The sequence below is a fragment of the Maniola jurtina genome, chromosome 18 (genome assembly GCF_905333055.1).
Source record: "Maniola jurtina chromosome 18, ilManJurt1.1, whole genome shotgun sequence".
Classification (NCBI taxonomy): Eukaryota; Metazoa; Arthropoda; class Insecta; order Lepidoptera; family Nymphalidae; genus Maniola; species Maniola jurtina.
Genome location: NC_060046.1, coordinates 4,222,369 through 4,248,721, shown reverse-complemented (window position 1 = coordinate 4,248,721; position 26,353 = coordinate 4,222,369). Strand labels below are relative to the sequence as shown.

The window sequence follows — 26,353 nt, the reverse complement described above, 5'->3', positions numbered from 1 at the left end:
ACATTGATGTTATATATAAAATCTAATGAGGTACCTAAACATAACAAATTATCTTGCGGTTATATCGTATTGTGAGATGTACGAAATGGCACTTGCCAGTGATGCCATATGGTTCCGAGACACTAACTATAACAGACACGACGGACAGAGAGACAGACAGACAACAAAGTGATCCTATAAGGGTTCCGTTTTTCCTTTTTGAAGTACGGACCCCTAAAAACCGAAAGACGTTGGGGTCCTAACTCCTATGGTGCTAGAATAGCGACTTTGGACCGGAAAGCACAGGGATGTCCGGAAGTCTAATTGAATAAAAATATTTTGATTTTTTTTTTTTTTTATATGGCAGGGAGTCGCTGGATGGCGGCGGTGCAAGACCGTAGCGTGTGGAAGTGCCTACCAGAGGCCTATGTCCAGCTGTGGACGTGTATCGGTTGACAATGATGATACGTACTTTGGTCTGCGTGTTGAGGTTTAGGTCGCACTGCGCGGACGGCAGGATGAAGGACATGGAGATGACGTCCATCTCCTCCGAGGTGCTGACGAGCCCGCACACGGCCAACAGCAGGTAGTGGAAGCGTCCATATCCTGCAATACAATACACACTTTATGTAGGTACCTATTGTTTTTTTTTTAAAGAATGTTAGCCATGATGCTAATCATGACTGATACTCCCCTTCTCCCCTCCAATTAAGCGTAAAGCTTGTACCAGGAGTGGGTACGACAATAGTGCAACGGCCGGGTGGGGTTTGAACAGCCGACCTTTCGGAATTCAGGCCGCTCCTTAACCGTTGAGCTATCGAGGCTCTAAGAAAATATAATGTCCTCCCGACCGAATTTCGGCTACGGCGGCCAATCTCCACAGAATTGGTCAACTACACGGGAGATGTAGTGCACCAGTGTGTGCGCAAACACATGTGCACTCTCTATTCCCTCACTCTCATAGCCCGATGGGACGGAATCCGACACGACCGGAGGGAGATCAGGCTCAACACCGACGGCTTTACGTGCTCTCCGAAACTATACACCGCCAACTTCCTAACTCCGAGCTAGTTCTGAGAATTTCTTAATAGAAAAACCCTATACCTATTTTTGGCCCGACTCGGGAATCGAACCCATGCCCTCGCGTCATCTGCAGTCAAACAGCTAACCATTAGAGTTAGACCAACGAAGCAGTTATTCGCATTAATCTTAATTTTTAAACCGACATTCTAAATACCAATTTTCATGGATATATTTTGAAAAATGGATAACTTTTAAACTCATACTTCAACCACTCAACGCCTTTCCACATTCTAGTTAGCTGTAACGTATCTACTTAGTAAAATGGACACGTGCAATTACCAACGCAATTAGCGTTTGTCAATAGAGTAGTAATTCGTACAGAGGAAACAACAACATGCAGATTTATGAATGAACAACCGGCGCTGCATTCCTCACGGCTGCCGTGGCACCCGTGGCGCGTAAACACCACAGCTTCTGGGAACTTTGTCGTATGACTTTTGATTACATTCTGGGTACGATATGGGACACTCATGAGCTTTTAGAATGTTTAACACGATATGGGCAAAGCGCGTGTTGTTTGTTATTGATGCAAGACAACTCGTGGCTAGTATAGTGCATACATTTTGAGATCTGACTCGCCTTTTAAAAAAAAAATATCACGTCACCTTTTATCTGATTGATTGACTGACTGTACACATCTCCTCTCCGCTCCGCTTAAGTGGATACCGGGCCTAATGCTTGCATGGAACGTTGGAAGAGAAAATGGCCGATGCTGGTGATGCCAGCTTATAATTAGGGCTATCAGCTATATTTTATGAACAACTATAAGGGTTCTTTGTTTTACTACGCTAAAAAGTACCTAGCTAGGTACCTAATGATGTAGGCAAGAATAATAGCTGTTATCTGGCTATTGAGGTCGCCTTATCGAATACAAGATATTTATTTTGGCGCTAAATTGGCTCGAAAAACTAATAGACTTGGGGTGCCAAAGGTTACCTAGGTAGCACCGCCGAGCGCACCACGGACAACCCCCCTAGACCCCTAGAAAATGATAGACTTGGGGTGCCAAAGCTACAAAGGTGACCTATTTAGCACCGCCAAACGCACCACGGACGACTCAAACGAGTCGTAAGAAGCCGCTGAATTCAGGCGGCGCGCGGCGCAAGATCGTGGCATGTGAAAGTCCCTACAAGACACCCAAGTCCAGCAATGGGCAACTTTCGATTGACGATGATGTTGATGTCTTATTATGCTTACCGGTTTGTTCTATCGCCCGTTCGAAGTCAGCTTTTTCCGAGCCGGGGCCTTTTTCTGGATCGAGCTTCGAAGGCGACTTCAGTGGTGGCAGGACGCCTGTGTACAAAAATAAAATGCGATTAAAAGAAAAACTTTTGGGTAACCGGAATTCCGCGCGCGAATATTTTCATTCCCCAAGTCCGTGCAGATATGATGCTCACCTAACATTTCCAAATCACACTTTCAGGAGTTTTAAACACATCACATATTAAGCTCTTGAGTAGGTACCTACTGCGGAATTAATAGCTTCTCTAACGCACCGATCAGCTTACGATTTCCCACCGAGGAGGAGTTTCGAGTCAAAAATTACTTATTATGTACGAAAGTTATTTAATAAAATACCTAAACAATAAGCCCATTCGCTACGGCACATCAATTGTAATGTTTTGCTGTGGTTTTAGTGAAGATCATCAAGGATTCTCGGCGGAGCATGAAGAGGGGATTTATTAGCGCTGTAATATTCACGTGGTTTATACCTACCTACTTTATTCAAAAGAACCACTTTTTGTGCAGTTTTTTTTAAATATAAGTTGTGAACAAACGAGCAGACCGGGTCGCTTTTCTTTCTTTTATCTATGGGATCACCTGATATTAAGCGATTGATTACCTAGTACTGCCCATGAACATTTACAGTACCTAACTACCAGTGCGACCGCCAATGCGCTGCTTAGTTCCGTGTTCAGAAATTTGTTGAATGAATTGTATGTGTTTGGAAAAAAAATCTAGCACAATGACGGATGGTCGAAGTGTATCTAACAGGCACCGTTGTGAGAGTGAAATTGCTTTAGTTGCTACTATCTAAGTACCTATCTACTGAGGAGTCGCAGCTCAATGGAATGAGCAATACTTTACTTATTTTAAGTAGATGGGTACTTATAACTGATGTAGGTTTTACGCCTGTCTTTTATGTATTACGAAAATTGTGATTATCATTGCGATAATCGTGCTTGTTGTTATTAGCTCATAGCTGAACTTATAATTAGATGCTCTACTCTACAACAGCTATAGTATGTAGCCCAGGAGAGATTCAATCAGCCCGGCTAGCATGGGCAGTAGATAAAAATGACATCAGTGGATATAATCGGGGGATATAATTTTTATCTACTGCCCATGCTAGCCGGGCAGAGGTGACGTGAGAGGTGGAAGAGTGGTTTTTTTGTCTATTAAACTTTGGTTCTAGACCCGAAGATTTCGAAACACGTAAGTGATGATGACGTACGAGACGTCATCGTCACACATACCTATCTAGCCAATATTTCCACAATATTCCGTAGTCCGCATCCATACCACTTAGAATACAGTAATTAAGTAGGTAGGTATTTCATTTTAACACAAATCTAATACAAAAATTTAAACTCTTAACTTTTGTCTGTTCGTCCGGCTTACTTGACGAAGTGGCTAATTTTATTATTGCGGTATAGTTTATTCTAGGCGACAATTTTCCGGTAAAAAGGGATCCCAAAATTGCCAAGCGCGCATTAGATTTAACGGCTCTCTCCGTCACTCGTTTCCACTCGTTTCATACAATCGTAGTTCCAATTTCATTTGAATATTAAGCAACCAAAGTCCATGAAATTTTGCAGACATATTCTAGAAACTAATATTTATGTCTGTGGTGTTTTAGATTTTTCTAAAAATATGTAGTTTTAAAATTACAGGAGCTCAAAGATTTGTATGAAATTTTTTAAGACCGCGTAACTTTGAAACCGAATATTTTAACAGAAATCTGGAAAACCACAGACATAGATATTAGTTTCTAGAATATGTCTGCAAAATTTCATGGACTTTGGTTGCTTAATATTCAAATGAAATTGGAACTACGATTGTATGAAACGAGTGACGGAGAGAGCCCTCTTAATGAAAAGGTGCTCATTTTATTCGTTTCTTTTATCTAAGTGTCTACCTACCTACTACTTTTTTCGCACGAGGTAGGTAGATAACTTAGGTACGGTAGTTGATAACGCTCTTACAAGCTATAAAAAAAGAAATAAACAGCACCTTAAATAAGTAGGTAAGGAGGTAAGTACCTATAATAATCTTTTTTGTCGAAAAAGTGTTAAGAACCACGTGATTATATAGGTATTAAGAAGTGAATAGGTAGGTATTTTTTGCTAAGCTGTTCCACCTATAAAGTGCTAATAAAATTCATATTAAGTATCAGGCCGTATTATCTATTCACAATAACGTGTCCATACTCGCCTATCTAATTACTATTAGTTTTCGCTAGTGCAAGGTATAATCGGTTGACCTAGGTCGGACCTAGCACATGCTTAGTAGGTACCTACATGTATGGAGTGTAGTAGAGCCGAGTCATCTTGATGATAAGAGGGGTCTCTCCGTCACTCGTTCCATACAAACGTAGTTCGTCTCTCATTGGAATACTAACCAATCATACTCAATGGAATTTTGTAGAAACGTTCCGGAAACTAATATCTATGCCTGTGGTTTTCCAGATTTCCGTTAAAATATTCAGTTTCAAAGTTACGCGGTCTTAAAATTCACATACAAATCTTTGAGCCCCTGTAATTTTAAAACTACATATTTTTAGAAAAATCTAAAACACCACAGGCACAGATATTAGTTTCTAGAATATGTCTGCAAAATTTCATGGACTTTGGTTGCTTAATATTCAAATGAAATTGGAACTACGATTGTATGAAGCGAGTGACGGAGAGAGCCCTGTTAATAGTGGCAGGTCCCGGGTTCGACTCCTCATTCCCGGCAGGGGTTAGAAATTTTATAATTTCTAAATCTCTGGTCTGGTTTAGTGGGAGTCTTCGGTCGTGGCTAGTTACCACCCCACCGGCAAAGCCGTGCCGCCAAGCGATTTAGCCTTACGGTACGATGCCGTGAAGAAGCCAAAGGGGTATGGGTTTAATGAAAACTGCCACACCCCTTCCAGGTTAGCCCGCTTTCATCTTAGACTGCATCATCACTTACCACCAGGTGAGATTGCAGTCAAGGGATAACTTGTAACGGAATAAAAAATTTAAAAAAGTGTCATAAAACCCAGTACGTTCTCAAGCAGTAAGTAACATATGTATATTTATATGAATGAGTTTTAGCGAAGATGCCAAAAAAACTACTATACAATTACAAACTACGTAGTTACCAACGAATAGGTAAGGTAAACAATTTATTACAAGTAGTTCATCTGTAATTTATTATTTCAATTTTATTTTAGGCACCTGCTATATGTTTATTATTTGGAGAAGTTATCTAAAATTTAATGAAAGAATAGCAACTAGGTACCTATCTGTATAGTTGCGGCACTGAAAAGTTCTTTTCCATTTATCGATAGAAAATACATTCGAAGTTCAGGCAATTTTTACAACGCATGCCAAAGACCATTAAGATGGGCAGCATTTTCATTTGGAACCATCGATTTTGGTAAATCGATGTTCGGAACACATTCGGAGTGCGGGAGAAAACGCTATAACAGTTTCTAATTTCATAGGAACATGAATATCCCCTTTGTGGCTCTTCCATTCTACGCGACATTGGCGAAGTGCATTGTGCTGGTGTGGCACTACTAAAAGCTATTAAGTATACAAAATAAGAAGAAGAAGATTCTTCGCCTGTACCTATGTGCCTACACTGCGTATCGTCCAAGGAACATCACGAAAGTCGAAACTTAAAATCGACTGCTGATGTTTATACCTACGTTGGTAAGTCTTTAGTAACATTGTATATCGCACCATAACATACGAAATTATTGTTAAAGCCTCTAAATAAAAGATTTAAAAAAAACCGTACGAAATCCAATTAAAATTTAATTTAAAACAATGATATTCACAAATCATATTTGGTATTAATTATGTAGTAAGCACCGTAATTAAAAATTAAAATCAACTCACCGAGGTCAATGGTTTTGGAACCTGGTCCGTTTAGTTGGTGATCACTTTTTACATCACAATCTGAAAACAACAGAAAAGTGTATGATGAAATAAAGTAGATTAATTGTTAACACACACTACCACTCATTTTGAACTACATAATATGAGTATTTTTAATCAAAACTAGCTCAAAATATGTATTGGAATCGAACTTTAAAAACCGGCCAAGTGCGAGTCAGACTCGCACACCGAGGGTTCCGTACTTGAGTATTTTTCCGACATTTTGCACGATAAATCAAAAACTGTTATGCATAAAAATAAATAAAAATCTGTTTTACAATGTAGGTACAGGTAAAGTCCTTTCATATGATACCTCGCTTGGTATACCTACATAGTTATCTTACTTTAACACGGACGGACAGACAGACAGACAGACAACAAAGTGATCCTATAAGGGTTCCGTTTTTCCTTTTGAGGTACAGAACCCTAAAAATGCGTAGTATTGAACAAAAGTGTCTGGAATTCTCCTATTCAAATTGAAGCTGCTATTGCAGTCCTAATGGTGTGGTGGTGACCTATATAGCGCAAATCTATATTGGTTGCTTTGCCTAAGTAAGCAACTGGATAAGTAATCAACTTTGGGGATCTGAATTTGGCTAAATTACCGTGCGTCAGTCCAGCGGGGTGGTTCGCTAACTCAGTTTTTAACACACCGAGCTCATTTTTTTATCCATTGAAGGTTTTCTTTGAAAAAATATTTTAATGTCAACCAAAGAACCAACTAACCTCAGTGGTTTTTTTAATGGGAAAATATTACAATAAAAAACTTAAAGCTCGCCTTATCTAATTTTATTATACAACAAAAATCATGGCCACGTGGAATGGTGCTAAGAAAACTGGCTGCATTACCACGCTGGACAGACAGGCTGATCCGTTGCGCAAAAAATGAGCCTGCCCTTCTGTCACCCGATGAGGCTATTAAACACGGTGATATGTCTCGTAACAATTTGCTTATCATACATTATTAGACACTGAGTTAGCAATTCCGCAGGTCATTACGTCATTACCATTTAAAAATCGAGTGATTATGGAAGCGGTTACGATTCTTTATCAATGCGGATCACAATACAGAAAGGGTAAGAATTAGTTATTGGAACTTTGCTTTTGTTAGCCAGCTCCTTGCATGATACTTTTGTCTGTAACTACATATCGTTATAATGAACGTTTAAACCGGTTTGTAAAGTTAATTGCACCATTTAGAAATATATCGCTTGCTGTATTTTAACTTGTGATGAATAAATTAAATACATCAAAATAATTACTGTTTGCTATTGTAAGATAATGCGTTGGACCTCATTTTTATTATAAAGAGTAACACAATTACATAACATTATGTAAAATGTCGTTAAACACTGTATAGGTACTTGCTGAATTTCAGTCAATTCATAAAAATCTACCTATTTTTGTTTTGCTCTTTGGCGAATTTATACTTAGTAAGGATATCTATCTACACATTTCCTAACCAATAAATCTAGTTTAAGTTCTAAATTGCTATCTAAAACAAGAAAATTAAATAAACAAGAAACAATATTTATTGCCCGCGTACCTACATTATAAAACAGCATAAAAAGAAATTTTTATTGATCTTTCGGACCGATTTTTATTCGACAGACCAAGAAATTCTCCTGAAGAGTTTCAATTCCTCTATACTCTCTTGCAGGAGTGCAAGGTATTCTGTGGTACTTGCCCACCCGAATGGGAGGGGTTGAAAATCTGCTGATTGTGAATATATGCTGTAATATACCAAGTACCTTCAGAATCTAAAAAGTTACAGTTCCGTGGTCGGTCAACAGTTACTGGCAGGAGCAATTGAGAATTTATAATTTCTAAATTGTCTCTGGTCTAGTCTGGTGGGAGGCTGGCCATGGCTAGTTACCATCCTACCGTACGGCCAACTGCCAATTAATTTAACGTTCCGGTACGATGACGCATAGAAACCGATTAGGGGGCCCGTTTTGATCATAATATACTAATATCATCACGGGATCAGACGTGAGATGACCATCAGGTCAAACATCATTGAGGTCGTAGTTAAATAATCGAATAAACAGGTGTAAATTAAAAATTTATAACACCCCCGACAAGTGAAGATTACAGTAACTAGAAAAGAGCTAAGAACACTCTTGATCAAGCCACCATTCAAACAAAAAAAAAGTAAATTAAAATCGGTTCATTAGTTTAGGAGCTACGATGCCACAGACAGATACACAGATACACACGTCAAACTTATAGCTCTACCCCTCTTTTTGGGTCGGGGGTTAAAAATAAGACTTACTGTGAAGATTCTTAGAACCAGGGTCAGTTTCTACCATCCTATGCGGGCAGGCAGCGGTGTATGCCAGCGGGGACGATTCACGGGGATTACTTTAGAAAGTGTGGCTTCGCTTCCAGTAGCGAGCGACTCGACTGCAACAAACAAAGGTCAGATATTAGATTTAAAATGGCATTTTATACGGTAAGAAGGTCAGCACTTGACTTAGTGATAATGCAGTCTGAAATGGAAGCGTTTGAACTTTGTATTTCAGTTTAAATCAACTTCTACCCCTAATCTGTTTCTAGATGGCATCACGCGAATGCTAAACAGGCAGGTAGTTTAGCGACATGGTTTTGTTGATAGAGTCGTACCTAGGGCTGATAGCTTCCAGATGACCAGAGGAAATTTGGATATTATGAATTCTGCATTTCCAAATTGACCCTTCCCGTAATCGAATCTGGTACCTCCCATAAATACACTGCATCACTGATCACTGTAGCAGGGAGATCGTCAAACAATAAAGAAGGATAGTTAAATTTAACCCTCTGTACCACGTATGCAACAATCCAGCGTTGTGTTGGACTGGATCGCTGGGCTGTAATGTTATTGGTAAGTATAATCTATTGTGAACTAGCTATAATTTTACTCAATATCTTGCAAATAGAGAAGCACTTAGACTGTTTAACTAACTAACCACAAAACAAACTGTTCGGTAGCGTGTTATCCGGCTTCGTTTGTTTATTTACCTCTAGTTTTTGTTTCAATCTGTGATTTTTTAAGGTCATATAAGGTTATATACCTAGGTTCCACATTTTCATATTCCCAAACATGAATTACCTAAGTATTTTTCCTAGAAATTATTTTATGAAGTACCTAGGTAGGTTTTTGAAACTTATATAGGTAGTTACCACATAATTATATTTACTAACAAATGGAAAATCCTATTTGACGCTGATGTGTGAATGAATTATGCGATAAACTCAGTAGGTAATGGTAAAACACACTTTTTACTTATTAAAATCGTTTGGTTTTATTTTCGCTTATGACCACTTAAAAATATAACTTCAATGTCCCTAGTAATTAATGTGGGTTTACTTACGGGCATGCATTTTAGAAATCGTTTGTCCCTCTAAAGCGTTTCCTAATGACTAATAAAAATAGTTACTCTAATGTAGATATCATGGCATGTAATTTAGAAATTAGGTACTTGTACTCTGAAAGCGTGTCCTATGGTCCTAACGACCAATGAAAATAAGCGACCTTATGCAGACCTTATGGCATGCGGTTTAGAAATCACTCGCATTCCGAATGTGTTCCGTATAGAGCAGACCAATGGAAAATAACTTAAGAGAAGTTTCCCTAGCGCATTCCCTACAAACTTATTCTCATTTGAACATTAATTAATCAAACCCAATAATATTTTGTAGAAACGTTCTAGAAACTAATAAGTACCTGTGTCTGTAGTTAGCCAAATTTTCATAAAAATATCTGGGTTTAAAATTACAAGGATTTAAAGATTTTAGTTATTTCAACGGAAATCTGGCAAGCTATTAGGTATACCCAGATACCTATACATAGGTACCTAGTTCGTAGAACATGTAACATTGAGTTAACAGTGACAAATGATCAACGTTTTTAACCCCCGACCCAAAAAGAGGGGTGTTATAAGTTTGACGTGTGTATCTGTGTATCTGTGTGTCTGTGTATCTGTGTATCTGTGTATCTGTGTGTCTGTGTATCTGTGTATCTGTGTATCTGTGTATCTGTCTGTGGCATCGTAGCGCCTAAACGAATGAACCGATTTTAATAAAAAAATTTTTGTTTGAAAGTTGGCTTGATCGAGAGTGTTCTTAGCTATAATCCAAAAAAAATGGTGCAGCCGTTTAAGAGTTATCAGCTCTTTTCTAGTTTTCTTGTATAAAAGAAGGTTACATAACCGTTAGGTTCATAATATTATGTCAATTGACAAATGTCAAGCTGTCAAGATGGACGTTGCCTAGATACATAATATTTATTTGAAAATGATGTTTTGGAAAACTCAGATACGTTGGATCGTAGGCGCGGAATGTTATGTCGGGGGTGTTATAAATTTTTAATTTACACTTGTTAGCATAAGTATAAAACAATTGGGAAATATACATATTTTATTGATTTACCTATATAAAAAGTTTTTCCACAACTCACAATAACGGCCTTGTCGCACTTTCGTTTGACACACAATAGTCGAAAATTATGCATGTCACCTCCATGACGACACCTATTTGGCTTTGCGAGATAATAATTGTAACAAGTGTAAATAAAATACAGTAACTAGAAGAGAGCTGATAACTTTCTAACGGCTGAACCGATTTTCTTGGATTATGGCTAAGAACGCTCTCGATCAAGCTACCTTTCAAACAAAAAAAAACTAAATTAAAATCGGTTCATTAGTTTAGGATCTACGATGCCACAGACAGATACACAGATACGTCGAACTTATAACACCCCTCTTTTTCGGTCGCGGGTTAAAAACTGGCGGTTTCGATTGCTAGACTAGTAAATTGAAAAAGATATTTCCTTTTTTCATTTTAGGCAAACATAGGACGCGAAGCAAAATTAGGCATATAGATTATTTATAGACCACGTTTGCATGGAGCGCACTACCAATAAAATCTTTTTATGTAGTTCACTTTCACGTCATGTAATTTTAAAACTGCATATATTCTCAAAAATACGCGAGAACACCTGCTGCCGATCCGTCGCTCTAAATATACCTAAAACATCAGTCACGATTATGACCTTTACTTTATTTACATTCAAAACGTTATGTGGCGTTTAGCTCGTAAAACTGAAAGCAATGTTTATAAAGTTATTGACAGCTGCCCGCGATAATACTAGATGATGTGTGCGACTTCGTCCGCTTAGATTTAGGTTTTGAAAAAATATCGTTTGAATCTATACCTATCTATCTCGGAAAATCAAAGAGATTTGAATTCTATATCTTGGAAATTCAAAGAGTTTCCACAGGATTTTTCAAAACTAAATCCAAGTCGCGGGCATTAATTATTAGGTACTTTATTCTACATATTTGATACAGAGATAGTTTGCATTCTGGCTATGGATAAAGTCTTTACTTTTTATCCCGTAAATTAAAGATTCCTACAGGATTTTTGATAAAGGGAAGGGTTTCGCACCATCGTACATAATTTTTTTTATCACATTTTTAATTTTTTTGTTATGTAGAAACAGAATAGAAATAGAAATACACATTCTGTGAAATTTTTGACTCTAGCTATCACGGTAAGAGTTATGAGATACAACAGCCCGCAGACAGACGGACACACAGACGGACGGGACAGCTGAAACTTAGTAATATAGGGTCCGGCTGGTACGCCTCGGCTACGGAAACCTGAAAACCGAAGTTTAGGCGGGCGAAGTCGTGGCCATCGTCTAGTTCTGCATAAACAATCAGTGATTTTGTCGTTACTAGTACTATTATGTATTCTGATTTCTGAGCCGTTAGGTAATCAACTAGGGTATAGTAAGATGTGTAAGTATTGTATTTTGTAATGCCGGACCGAGCATAGATTACTTAATTACATATTATGTTCGGCGCGAACAATGGGCGGGAAACAGCCATCACTGGATGTATCAACGGTTTGCCTAGATACTAGGTTGATCTGGTTTACACTGAGTGAACATTTTAGATGTTTAACCCTCGACCCAAAAAGAGGGGTGTTATAAGTTTGACGTGTGTATCTGTGTATCTGTCTGTGGCATCGTAGCTCCTAAACTAATGAACCGATTTTAATTTAGTTTTTTTTTTGTTTTAAAGGTGGCTTGATCGAGAGTGTTCTTAGCTATAAAATTCAAGAAAATCGGTCCAGGCGTTTGAAAGTTATCAGCTCTTTTCTAGTTACTGTATCCTTCACTTGTCGGGGGTGGTAACTTCACTTGTCACTTGTGTGTCGGGGATTCGATCCCGGGCACACACCTCTAACTTTTGTTTTCACGTGATACTTATTTATTTTTACATTTAATATGTTGTCAGACAGGCAAACGGTCTTAATTTGATGTTTTCAAGGATTCGAAAGTGCTAATCAATATTAATTTTATTTGAATAGAATGTGACTCTGTTGCATTCCATTATATTTCGATAGACATAGTGCTAAGAATACGAAAACCATGGACTTAAAAAACTTTTCGTTCTCATTTTGTTTTTTTTTTGTTTTGAAGTACATTATTGATTCTGTGCAATTGGCACAAGCCTCCGCAGCGTAGGTACCTATCAACTATCAAGGATATTAGATTGTCATATTCAGTTACTAAATAAGTATAATAATACTCGCTGATGCCCGCGACTTCGTTACCGTGGATATTGGTTTTTAAAAATCCCGTGGGAACTCATTAATTTTCCGGGATAAGAAGTAGCCTGTGTTAATCCAGGGTATAATCTATCTCCATTCCCGGCCAAATCGTCCAATAGTTTTTGCGTGAAAGAGCATCTATCCATACATCCATCCATACATACAAACTTTCTCGTTTATAATATTAGTAGGATAATCTTTCTCCATTCCCGGCCAAATCCGTCCAGTAGTTTTTGCGTGAAAGAGCATCCATCCATACATCCATCCATACATACAAACTTTCTCATTTATAATATTAGTAGGATTCCATTTATCGGATCAAAATATCAGTCAACGAACTCTGAAATGATTTTCGAATAAAAAAATACGCTGATTTTATGACCCAGCCCTGGCGCCCGTTACCACGATTCAGGCAACTGGGTTGAATATAAATTTCGATAATTTAGAATCATCGTTTTAAACGTGGTGGGTACGTAACCGCTTTTTACAATAGGTATATAATATAACCGTTAAATAAACCTCGAAATGACCCTAAAGACTTTCGAATCCGCGAAAAAGGCCACCATTTAAAAATTCAAAATATATTGGCAATAGTTGGACGGGACATTCCCATGTGAGCATATTTTTATTTCTTATATTTTATAATTCTATTCATACATTTCTTATCGTAGTTATAAGTTTTTTTAAGTTTATCCGTTTATTTTAAATCAAAGTATGATAATAATGGTTAAATTCGCCTACTTAACCTAATATATCTTTATTTATAAAAAAACATATTTATTAGCTGATCAGCCCCATAATATTACTTACACTACTAGGGTTAAGGTTAGGTAACCCATCGCCGGCTCACTACAGAGAACGAGTCTCCTTTTAGAATGGTTTTGGCCATAGACCAAGCTGGCCAAGTGCGAATTGGCAGACATCAGATACATTTGAGGCCGTTATGGAGAACTTTCAGGCACGCAGGTTTCCTCACCATGTTTTCCTATATTTAATTGCTTACAAGTGTAAATTTAAAATGTAGGTATAACACCCCCGACAAGTGAAGGTTACAGTAACTAGAAAAGAGCTGATAACTTTCAAAGGGCTGAACCGATTTTCTTGGATTATAGCTAAGAACACTCTCGATCAATCCACCATTCAAACAAAAAAAAAGCTAAATCGGTTCATTAGTTTAGGAGCTACGATGCCAAAGACAGACATGCAGATACACACGTCAAACTTATAACACCCCTCTTTTTGGGTCGGGGGTTAAAACACACAACTCCGAAAAGTTAAAGCCTGTGTCCGGGACCGAACCCTGATCTCCCAAATATCAGGCGGACGTCTTTACCACAAGGCTATCACCTTAGATAGCCAGTAGCCTGTACACATGAATGAAGAAGATGATTTTTTATAATTTAAATGAAATAGCCGTCTGTAGCTGTATTTCTAGGTATTATTTTCCATTACGATTCAGGTAATTATACCTACCTAGCGATAGACTATACCTATGGGGTATACCAATATTGAGAATGACAGCTTAAGGTACTATTAGATCGCTATTAATAATAATTGCTAAAATCAAGTCATTTGATTGATGGCCCCACTTTTGCTGTATCTATGTAAACTTGAGTTTACGTCTTAACAATCCAATGGTTATAAAGATCCCCGGGAGTTATAATATTTATTTATTTATTTGTGTTAATATTAGATGATGCCCGCGACTCCGTCCGCGTGCATTTAGGTTTTTAAAAATTCCGTGGGTACTCTTCGCTTTTCAGGGACAAAAAGTTGCCGAAGTCAATTTCCAGAAGTAAGCTACCTCTGTACCATATAAATCGGTTAAACAGATAGACCCTTAAGAATCCCGTAGGAACTCTTTGATTTTCTGGGATGAAAAGTAGCCTATGCCCGTCCCCGGTATGAAAGCTAACTCTTTTCAGTGGTTCAGCCGTGAAAACGTAGCAGACAGACAGACAGACAGACACACTTTCGCATTTATAATATTAGTATGGAAATAATAAAAATGTTTTCATGTATGTATTCTGAGCCCAAGATAAAGTGACTTCAAATTACTTGACAAAATAGTTTGAGAGTTACAATGAAAAATCATCTGATCTGAACTACTTACTAAGTAACATAATACGAGCCTTCTATTGCCATAGCCGTGCAATTAAGCCGAGAATGGTTTGTTGTATTGTTCCTTAAGTGCATTTTTACTACGCTCTTCCGCGTGAGTAGCAAATAACACAGGATATGGTGATGAGGAGCGTGAGACAAATTCGTTTGTAACTGGACCACAATCTGATCTGACGATCTTGATATCAACTAACAACTAGATGTGTCTCATATTAAATTCTTACAGTGGTCCATTTTTCCTTACCTGACTTAAAAGGCCGATTCACACCAAGCACGTACACGTGACACGTGCGTTGTGCCGCGCGTACACCCCTAACACAACGAGTTACGCATACGTCCATGCTTTACGCAAGTGGTGTGCCATGTTTCATATAGTTCCATACATTACAACGCAATGGTACGCGCTACGTCTACGCTTACGCAGCCTGTGTAAACGAGCTAAAAAGGTAAACAAGTAACTTCCCGCTGAAATGCGTAAAAGGCGCACTATACGCGGCCCATAGGACCTTATTACCGCGAACTGACAATAAAATCATGATACGAGTGATAATCTAACTCCAGAAGGTCTAAAGCACCGGGAAAATCGAGTTGCAAGGAAGGAAATAATGAGTCAGCTGTTCAAATTAGGTAGAGGTATCGGCTGCCAAAAAGGTTGATGCTTTAGAGGTTAGAATCTTACAGTGGAACATGTGGTTTTTAAGGTTCTTAAGATTTACAGTTACATAGGTACGTCGCGAAATATTGATTATTTTGCCTAGATAATATTCCCTAGGCATAATGCGTCAAGGAAGAGAGCCTTCCTGAGCAATAGTTAGTTAAGAAAGAGATATAATATGTAAATTAGTATTCAATATTCATACACACTAAGTCAATATCCAAGTCATACCTACTTATTATAGTGTTCTTGCTCGATTTATTATGGCTTTAAATACATTGTAGAGTAACAATAAATACTTGATTAGAATTTTGTATTATAATATGTAGGTGATGTACCTAGGGTATATTAATTGTAATAGTACCTAATTAGGCATAGGCAATAATATAATTTTGCATAGGTACCAGAAATGGCTGAATATATTGATACCTAAAAAGGGTAAAACAAAAGGGTTATGATTATGAATAATACAAAAGGCAGTGATAGCATTAAAATCGCATTATTAATATGTAGTAGATAGTACTAGATAGGATGGATTACCTTTTCAATGTCATGGTTTGAATAACTTTATTGGTACTAATTAATTACCTAAAGTCCATGTTTTAAGTTTGCAAAATAGACTAATTTACTTGTAATTTACATTTAATAACAAATTAATTAGTTCGATCGAACGAAAAACTAAAGAAGCGCTTCCAGTAAAACTTACAATCAAGTTATTTACGCGTCAAACATGGTGTTAAAGGCGTGGGCACACAAACCGCGCGAACTTTTGCAACAACTTTATAAGTTGTAATAAGTACTTGCAGAAAACTGTATGAAGGCGAAGTACACTGTAGGTAGAGCGTACGTAACAGCCGAGCTAATGCAATCGTCGTCACCAAGGCTCGCTGGAACTACTGAACCGATTTGGAAAATTCTTTCACCCTTAGAAACCTACATACTTCCTGAGCGACATATAAGCTATATTTTATTTTCTAGCACCCGTGCAAAGCCGGGGTGGGTCGCTAGTAATAATAATTATTATTATTCCTGCTAATTACAAATTGTAAGTTTACGCGTAGCAATGTGAGACGTGGTCAATTGTAGGAGATTTGTGCTATCTGGGCAAATTTAACCGTCCAAAGCATCGCTAAAGGCAACCCTTAACTGTTTAGCATAGCCCAATATTTGACATATTATTTATTGTCGATTTAGGATCAATCCGAGAGTTCCCTCACTAAAGTTCACTCTTTGCCGACGCTCAACGCTCCCGCTTTATGTCTGTCAAGGGCTTACAAAAATCTTTGTAAGAGCCTTGACATTGTAACGCAGAATAGAACGATTAAAAGCGGTGTTGCATGCTTATTACAATGAATTGAATATTCTAAATAAAACTAGATTAAATCATAGTAAGATTAATATTCATTGACTTGGCTCTTATTTAAATTAGCAAATTTATCTTAATCGAATTTCCATAAAAGAGATGATCTATCTTCATGTGATTGACATCAATGCCAAGAAATCTATAATTTTAATTTTCCACGTAGCTTAGAGTCCTCCTCAGAGAATACAAATATTTGCATAGAAAGATTTTTATTCAAATAAACTTTTTTTAAGTTAGATACTTATGAATCGTCAAATGCCTGTAAAATAGAACCCAGCAAGAAACTCGACGGTTTTTTTTAAATATTCAATTTTTACCGTATTTTGCCATGTATAAAATATAGATAGGTTAATTACAGTCCCGCACATTGCTAGAGCAGGAGAAGGTTGCATTTTCCACCAGGGCTAAGATTGGCTACGCTCTCAAAATAAAGCAATCATAATATTGTATATTAAATTAATTAATTTATTCAATTCACTTCCACCACAGATTTACCCATTCTGGGTTTCAAGCGCCCGGCCTCTCGAAACGCAGCCTTACACAAACACATACAATGCAAACATACATACATATATCTATGCAAACACATCACTGTTAGAACTTAGAATGATTCTTTATTTAGTTCATCAAATGTTAACATCTAAGTATGGTGTTAATATGGTGTTATTAATTTTACTCACAGAATACCTAATTAAGAATAGGTTCAAATTCTGTGAAGTTACGTTACAAGAAATTCTGCCTATTTATTATCTAGTCAAGTATTTTAGATCTAGGCAAGGTCTTCTAAAACAGTCTCAAGTTTTGCCTCAATTCTCAATGCCTGTTTACATGAAAGTGCATTCAATCCTTTTAGTTTTATTGCATTGTTTTATTGCTTACTAAAATCGATGTCGATTTTTATTGATTGATTTTAGTGAAACATCTTTCACTTTTAGGTACCTACTGACTTCAAAGCATTTTAAAATAAACAAAATAATAAATAATATAAGCAATATTCCAAATGCAAAAAGTTATAAGTTTTCCGAATAAGCAAAACCTCTGCATACGTAAATAATAATATAAAATTACTTACGACCGATTTAGCTTTATGAAAATACAAAAATGCTTACTTATATATCATTATTACAGCGATTAGCGACCATTAAAATTACCGCCGAGTTTCTTGTTGGGTTTTCTCGGTAGAAAAAGCATTATAAATCAGTGCCAATGGTAGATTCGTTTGACGATCCAAAAGCATTTTTTTCCTCCGGGAACAGTATTGCACCCGTTTTCCATGCCCTGACTTTGGTTACTGCCTAGTGCCTATAGACTTGCCTTAATTAAACTAACAAGAGGTCGTGAGTTTTAACGGCTTACACAAGTTTATTCTGCCAAATCAACTTTGATCTCAGTTTGTAAATCTCATAAGATTCTCAACTGGCAGCATTTATGACGACGAATTTAAAAATGTTTATATTCTCGAACATTTTTAGCACAAGTTTATTTAGTGGTACTCGTGAATGTAGGTACGTGTACATTGTACATAGTAGGCGCGTGAATGCATTTGGTTAACCGTAAAAACTAAAAACTCAACAAGTTAACTTTTACAAGTACTCAGTACTTTTGAATCCTCAAATGCATCTACCACTGGTTCGAAATACTAGTGGGAAAGTCCGAGCAAGAAGAACCAGCAGAAACTCGGCGGTTGCTCTTTTCAAAGATTTCTATATATATAAGGAACCGTAACCTTAATCTGCTATCTGTATGGTACAACCTGCAATATGCACTGCACTGCACGCCCTCCCACTTAGAAACATGGAAATGTACATCATGGACTTCCGCAAAATAACGCCTGGTTCCATACAAACATTTCAATATATGACATGATAACAATGAACTTAAAAACATTAAACCACGATAAAGCAAGAACAACAAGGTGACAAAATGAAAAAGGCTGTGATTATTTATATACTCTTGCAATTAGAACATAAAATTATGTTAACTAGTAGTAGATAATAACACGCGAATGTTTGGTAATGCGAAGTTTGACATTGTTACTTCATTAGTGGTTTTAGAGGTGTGTAGGTACCTGCCTGCGCGATGGGTCAAGGCTGCTGGACAGTCATTAGCAAACATAACCGTAAACAGGGGGAAAGGAGTGTGGTTTTGGGAAATTATTTTTAAATGTATTTTAAAATGTATACATTTTTAGGGTTCGTTACCTCAAAAGGAAAAACAGAACCCTTATAGGGTCACTTTGTTGTCTGTCTGTCTGTCTGTTTGTCCGTCCGTCGGTCCGTCCTTCCGTCCGTCCGTCGTGTCTGGAAAACCAATAAAGTACTTCCCGTTGACCTAGAATCATGAAATTTGGCAGGTAGGTAGATCTTATAGAACAAGTACAGAAATAAATCTGAAAACCGCGAATTTGTGGTTATATCATTAAAAAAAATTAAAATGTGTTTCAATTTTTAAACTAAGATAACTAACTATACCAAGTGAGGTATCATATGAAAGGGCTTTACGTATACATTCTAAAACAGATTTTATTTTTATTTATTTATTTGATTTTATTTACTTTTGTGTAAGATAGTTTTTGATCTATCGTGCAAAATGTTGAAAAAATAGCCGAGTACCCTCAGTACCCTCAGTGCGCGAGTCTGACTCGCACTTGGCCGGTTTTTCTTTTTTCATTTTCCACATCAAACTCGACGCACCGCATAGTGTAACGTAAATTGTTATATTTTCAAAAAGTGAATGAAAGAATAAGAACGTTACAATGAAAAAAGTAGCGGATAAAAAACGTAGATAATCAGGTAGGTAATAAATTAAGGCGAGGAAACATTTTCACATGTGCGTACCTCAGCAACTGATGTGTGAGTGCCTTAATGTGATAATAATGAAAATTAACTCAATTGCTAAAATAAGCTCAAGGCTATGTTGATAAAGTAGCTTTCTTTTAGTCCTCGTCGATAATTAAATTTTTAGAGATGTGTGTTAATCCATCGGTGGTTCCTCTATTGCTGCAAATGTTCATGGGTGGCGGTAATCACTTAACATCAGGTCAGGTGATACACCTGCTCGTTTGCTATTTTTATTTAAAAAAAATGTTTTCCTAGCGCGCACTTTTTGGGAACTCTTTGATTTTCCGGGATAAATAGTAGCCTATGTCTGTCATCAGGATGCAAGCAACGTTAACATCGGTTAAATGGATGGGCCATGAAAAACTAAGTAGTAAGTAATGCTTTCACAAATTTTAATATCACTAGATGATGCCCGCGACTTCGTCTGCGTGGATTTTTTTTATCCTGCGGGAACTCTTTGATTTTCCAGGATAAAAAGTTGCTACTGTCAATTTCTGGAATGCAAGCTACCTCTGTATTAAATTTCAGATAAATCGGTTAAACAGATGAGCTTTTAAGAATCCCGCGGGAACTGTTTGATTTTCCGGGATAAAAAGTAGCCTATGTCCTTCCCCGGGATGTAAGCTAACTCTGTACCAAATTTCATCAAAATCGGTTAAACTGTTGGACCGTGAAAAGGTAGCAGACAGACAGACAGATAGACAGACAGACAGACACACTTTCGCATTTTTAATAAATATTGGTATGGATATTTATAGTACGAAAGTATGGATAGTATGGATAAATTGATTACTGTTGAACACCATCAGCCGTAGCAAGGAACTTAAAACAATATAAAAATAATGCATGCTTAACAGAGCTCTTTCAAGCAAGTCCATGAAATTTTGCAGACATATTCTAGAAACTAATATCTGTGTCTGTGGTGTTTTAGATTTTTCTAAAAATATGTAGTTTTAAAATTACAGGGGCTCAAAGATTTGTATGAAAATTTTTAAGACCGCGTAACTTTGAAACCGAATATTTTAACAGAAATCTGGAAAACCACAGACATAGATATTAGTTTCTAGAATATGTCTGCAAAATTTCATGGACTTTGGTTCCTTAATATTCACATGAAATTGGAACTACGATTGTATGAAACGAGTGACGGAGAGAGCCCTCTTAAAACATCATGAACATTAATGAAGATGATAAGAAGTGTTGCTAAAATTACCGATCAAGAATAATAAATAAATAACTAAGTAGGTAGATATTAGAATTCGGAAAATTTTCAATAGTTTCACTGTATACCTACTTATTGGCGATTATATATACTCCATTGTTAATTAATGTTGAATAATCGTGGCGAATCTACCACGCGAGGCGTAACATGTATGCATTACAATGGCCGCTGGTTTTGGCGTATTTTCCTCAGTAACTTGGGAATCAATAGTTCCGAAGATGAAACTCTCTATAAAAACCGCTCAAGTGCGAGACGGGTTCGCACACAAAGGGTTCCGTACCATCGTCCAAGATATAACACTTTTATGCGCAACACTGCAAGTTAATGACAGGCAGTGCCATCTGTAATTTCGAATATATTTCAAGACGTTTCTTGAAAGATGTTCGAAGGGCGTTTTTTCCATCTGTTGCCATCGCTACGGGCCAGGTCAATAAATATCGTAAGACTTGTATTATTTTAACTAGTTACCTATATACTATAATATAAATCATTCGTGATCGACCTAAGAAGTTGAAATTAATCTCAGCTAATACGATAAATTGCTTACATGAGTAATTGTTTACTTAACTATGTTGTAACCTGTAACACTAAGGTAATCAAATGGTAAGCTAACAGCTCTGTGTTTAAAACAACTTCTCTAAGTACAGGGAGCGTCAAATAAATGAAATATGCTACTTAGTTTTTCTTATATAAAAGTAGGAAGGCATGGACCTTTGAACACATTTGTGTATGACTTATTTCAGTTATCACTTTTCTAGGTTTATTATATTTACATATATCTATTTAAACTTATAAGTACTAGGAAAACCTTCAATTCAATAAACGTTTCTAGGGTTCCGTACCCCAAGGGTGCCTACGGGACCCTATTACTAAGACTCCGCTGTCCGTCTGTCCGTCCGTCCGTCTGTGCGTGCGTCCGTCGGTCTGTCCGTCCGTCTGTCCGACCATCCGTCCGATGTCTGTCACCGGGCTTGTCGGAACCGTAATAGGTAGTTTCTTTTGCCACTACAACAACGAATACTAAAAATATCAAAATGGCCGCCGTGAAAATTAAAAACAATTAAAAAGGGTTATTTAATGTACGATGGTACGGAACCCTTCGTGTGCGAGTCCGACTCGCACTTGATCGATTCTTTTGGCAGTGATTTGTTTATTATAATTTTTTACCCCAAATACTTTACAGGGACCTAAAAAACTTTACAATAGGCTAATTTAGTTTTTTCTTTTCATTACTATAGATTCAGTTGAACCTTACTATCAGTTGCTCTACAAAAAATAAGTTTTTAGACTTCCTACGAAACCGTTCATCAGTTGATAACGACCGTTACCTATCAAACGAAATAAATGTAGCGATCCAATTTTGGATGAAAAAGTGATTTTTGAAGAAACTTTCAAATCTCTTTATTAAAATATATATAATATATAACGATATTTGTTACCTATGTATGAAATCTATGTAAATACATGGAAAACTCATAAGTTCATTGTCTTTGGTTAGGTAATCTACGATACCACACTGGGCCCAGGATCATCTTTGCTCTTTATCATTTACTAGCTGACGCCCGCGACTTCGTCCGCGTGGATTTAGGTTTTTTGAAATCCCGTAGGAACTCTTTGGTTTTCCGGGATAAAAAGTAGCCAATGTGCTAATCCAGGATATTATCTATCTTCATTCCGAATTTCAGCCAAATCCGTCCGTCCAGTAGTTTTTGCGTGAAAGAGTAACAAACATACACACACACACACACACACACATACAAACTTTCACCTTTATAATATTAGTGTGAAGTGTGATGCGAAAATAGCTTATTTAAAAGTGAACCGTCTAGATCTAGAACTTTATCACAAAACTGGTGCAAGGTTTAGAGTCACTACTTAATATTAATTAAATTAATAGAGGGTCTAGAGCAGGCTTTTATCCATACTTCCATATCCATCCTTCAAATATTATCAATGCGAAAGTGCGAAAAAGTCTGTCTGTTACGTTTTCACAGTCTATCTGTTAAGCTGATTTTGACGAAATTCGGTTCAGAATTAGGGTAAATTCAGAAATAAGCTACTTTTTATCCCTGAAAATCAAAGAGTTCCCACGGGATCTTCAAAAACCTACATCCACGCGGACGAAGTCGCGGGCATCCTCTAGTGTCTTATATAGTTTAATCTCGAATTAAAATGCACAAAAAATATCTTTTTCAAACAATGAGTTTTATGTAAGTACTCTATTCGCCAGACGAAAACTTCAAATGAAAACCTGTCTTACATTGACTTGATAGTCTGCGTATTTAAACTAACTCTTATCATACTACGAGTATACTATAAGTAAACCAGTTCGTAGTGTTTGTTATATTTAAATAAAGTCCTATAATGGAATAAATGATTTTGAGTGAGTATATTTTTGTCAAAAGCATCTAATGTTTTCTATTAGACATATAATATATATTTTCAACAATGAAATATAAAAATAATCTAAATAAATAAGGAAAATGTGACTGAATGTTCTATCAACGCATAGTACCTACCTACTAACTAGGAGTGGGCTGGGCATGCAGATAGCTGTTATGACGTAGACATCCGCTCAGAATAAGATTTTTGTGAATTCAACCCCTAAGGCGATAAATTAATAGGGGTTGAAATTTGTGTAGTCCACGTGGATCTCAGCTAGTATTCAATTCAAACATTGAATAGTGCAAATTTTATTCAATTATTTAAATATCATGTATGAAACTACTAATGTAAAAAATCATTATACATTAGGTAGGTAGTAGGTACCTATTCTATACTAAGTACGTTACTTATAGTTTCCGATAGATAAAGCTTATTAAGTTATATTACTAATTTAAGCTATTAATAGGATAATTAAAAGGATTAGGTAGGTACATAGTGTGTTCAACCTGAGTTCGGCGAATATTAAATTTTAATAACTTAATCATCACTTAATCTTATATAAATACATACAAATGTGAGTTAATTACCGACCGTCTGGAAAACACTGTCATTGTCTTAAAATAACTTAACTGTATAAAAAGTTCTGTTATTGCAAAACAAAATGAGTGTAAATAAATTAACTTGTGACTAACATATAATTTTAATTTAAAACCTTGTCCTATTTTTTTAATACCACAAGATCAACGCTTAAAGAGCGGACAAAACCCCTAAAAGGTCAAAGCCCAATTCCAATCCCTTGCAGTTCTGTAGTATTTACTCCTGACAAAGCTTAGTTGGGGGAGAAGAGTAAAATAGGCTTATAATAATACCAAAAAAAAAAATACCTAGTTACAAATGAACACACAGAACTTAATTTTTAACTTCCAACAAGTTAAAATTAAGTAACTAGTACCTAACTTATTTTTAGTTAGTTTAAAAAATAGAATCAAAATCTTACCAAGTAAGCAGAGTACAGTGGCAAAAACGAAAATTAGCACTCAGTTCCCAAAAAAAAGCATAATCTCATGAAGTTCTTTCAGCGAAAGATGTTCTGAAAATCACATAAACGATGAAACACCGGTCAAATAACACTGGGATAGAACATTTCACGTCACTACGATTCCTTAGAATCTGCATAAGGCGCTTTACACTTGCTTTTTACAGAATTTTTAGACGGTTTTAAAATGTAAACATTGGTTTCGAGTTTTAAAAGAATATAAGGTTCTTTACAAAGCGTGTTAGCTACGAGAGTGCGCGCGAGTATGTGATCTAGAGGCACGCGCGCTTTTCTTAGTTACTGTAAACGTACTATTAGCCCCACCTTGGAGGCTCGACAATATTGTTTAAATCAATTAACTCGTGTTAAAAGTATTAAAGCTTATGCCAGTTTTTTACCACTTATCACATGCTTACAACACGGAAGGGTCATCTCTATGATATATTAAACAAAACATCTAGGTTTTGTCGCAAAACAAAGGTACTTATCTCAAATCATGTGATTAAAAGGTCACATAAAGCAAATAGGCTTTAATGTTTATGTTTTTTAATGATTAAAGTTGATAATTTAATTTTAAGGACAAGGTTTTTGATAAAAGGTACCTGGTAGGTATACCTTCCTCTGATATAGTTAATCTCTTTTATCATAATTACATGGAGTAGGTTAAAATAAGGTTCGTGTGGACAGGAAATACCTATAAATATCTCACTTGCATGTGATAAGTAACGATGCAGCCTCAGAAGAAAGTACCCAAAACTGGATATAGGATATGGCATTGACGTCTTTATTAAACTCATAGCGACCCGCCCCGGCTTCGCACGGGTGGACATTTATTTTTTAATTTTTTTTCTATTTTCCGGGATAAAATATAGCCTATACGGATTCGGAAGAATCCCTCTAAGTAATGGTAAAAGAAATTTTGAAATCAGTCCAGTAGTTTTTGAGCCTATTCAATACAAACATACAAAAATACAAAGGTTTCCTCTTTATAATATTAGTATAGATGTAGATATCGATTCGATGCAGCAGTATAACCTACCGGAAGTCGAAACGCTATCCCGGTATATATTGATAAACTAGCTGTGCCAGCGACTTCGTTCGCGTGGAATAGTAACTTTTCGTACATCGATGCTTTTCGGGCAGCATGTACCTTAAAAATGTTCGCCGTGATTTTTTAAATTGACATAACTTTTTTATTTATGAACCGATTGACATGAAATAAACACTAAATGTTAAGTGAAGCTTACTACAATATATTAGTGAAAACCGTATCTAAATCGAATAAGCCGTTTCTGATATTAGCGTGCACAAACACACAGACAAACAGACAAACAGACAAAAAAAAATTAATTACAATTTCGGGTTCGGCATCGATATAATAACAACCCCTGCTACTTTTTTTTATATATATTTCCATTGTACAGACACCACTTTTCTACAATTTTATTATATAGTACGTATAGATAACTGCGATTAAAGCCTGCCACCACGCCCGACTTGATTTATTTAATTATCAGAGTCAATTCTTAGGATGACCCTAACGCGAATGGAAGCCGGGACCTCCCATTAGGCTACAGATATTATCACTGCGTCAGAGGTCTATTGATCGCTTGTATCTTTTGATTTACTTATCCATCTGTGATTTTATACAATCACGTTGATCTTTGCTGGATCTCCTGGATTTCATTAGTAAGTAAAACGACCTTAATCACTACTCAAACTCATATTATAAATACGAGAGTGTGCTTATTTGATGGTTCATTAGTTTGTCCTTCAATCACGTCGCTACGGATCGACGTATTTATGCATGGGTTTAGTTAAAGACCTTGAGAGTGACATAGGCTTCTTTTTATCTCAGAAAATAAAACAGTTCCCACGGGATTTGAAACCTAAATCCACGCGAACGAAGTCGCGGGAATCAGCTAGTAAAAAATATT

General features: G+C 36.6%; 1 protein-coding gene across 3 annotated transcripts in view; it reads right to left on the bottom strand.

Annotated features, from left to right (window-relative positions):
- LOC123874406 (synaptic vesicle glycoprotein 2C-like) overlaps positions 1–26,353 on the bottom strand; it is a 50,579-nt gene that overhangs the window by 5,931 nt on the left and 18,295 nt on the right. For 2 of the 3 annotated variants that reach the window (XM_045919713.1, XM_045919711.1), the window contains exons 2-5: positions 8,470–8,600; positions 6,156–6,215; positions 2,260–2,355; positions 452–585 (exon numbers count right to left, since the gene is read on the bottom strand). In XM_045919713.1, the coding sequence (XP_045775669.1) occupies positions 452–585; positions 2,260–2,355; positions 6,156–6,215; positions 8,470–8,506 (327 nt within the window). In that variant the 5' untranslated portion in view covers positions 8,507–8,600. Of the gene's footprint in view, positions 1–451; positions 586–2,259; positions 2,356–6,155; positions 6,216–8,469; positions 8,601–24,377; positions 24,703–26,353 lie in introns of those variants that run through there. The other variant, XM_045919712.1, reaches the window with a different exon arrangement.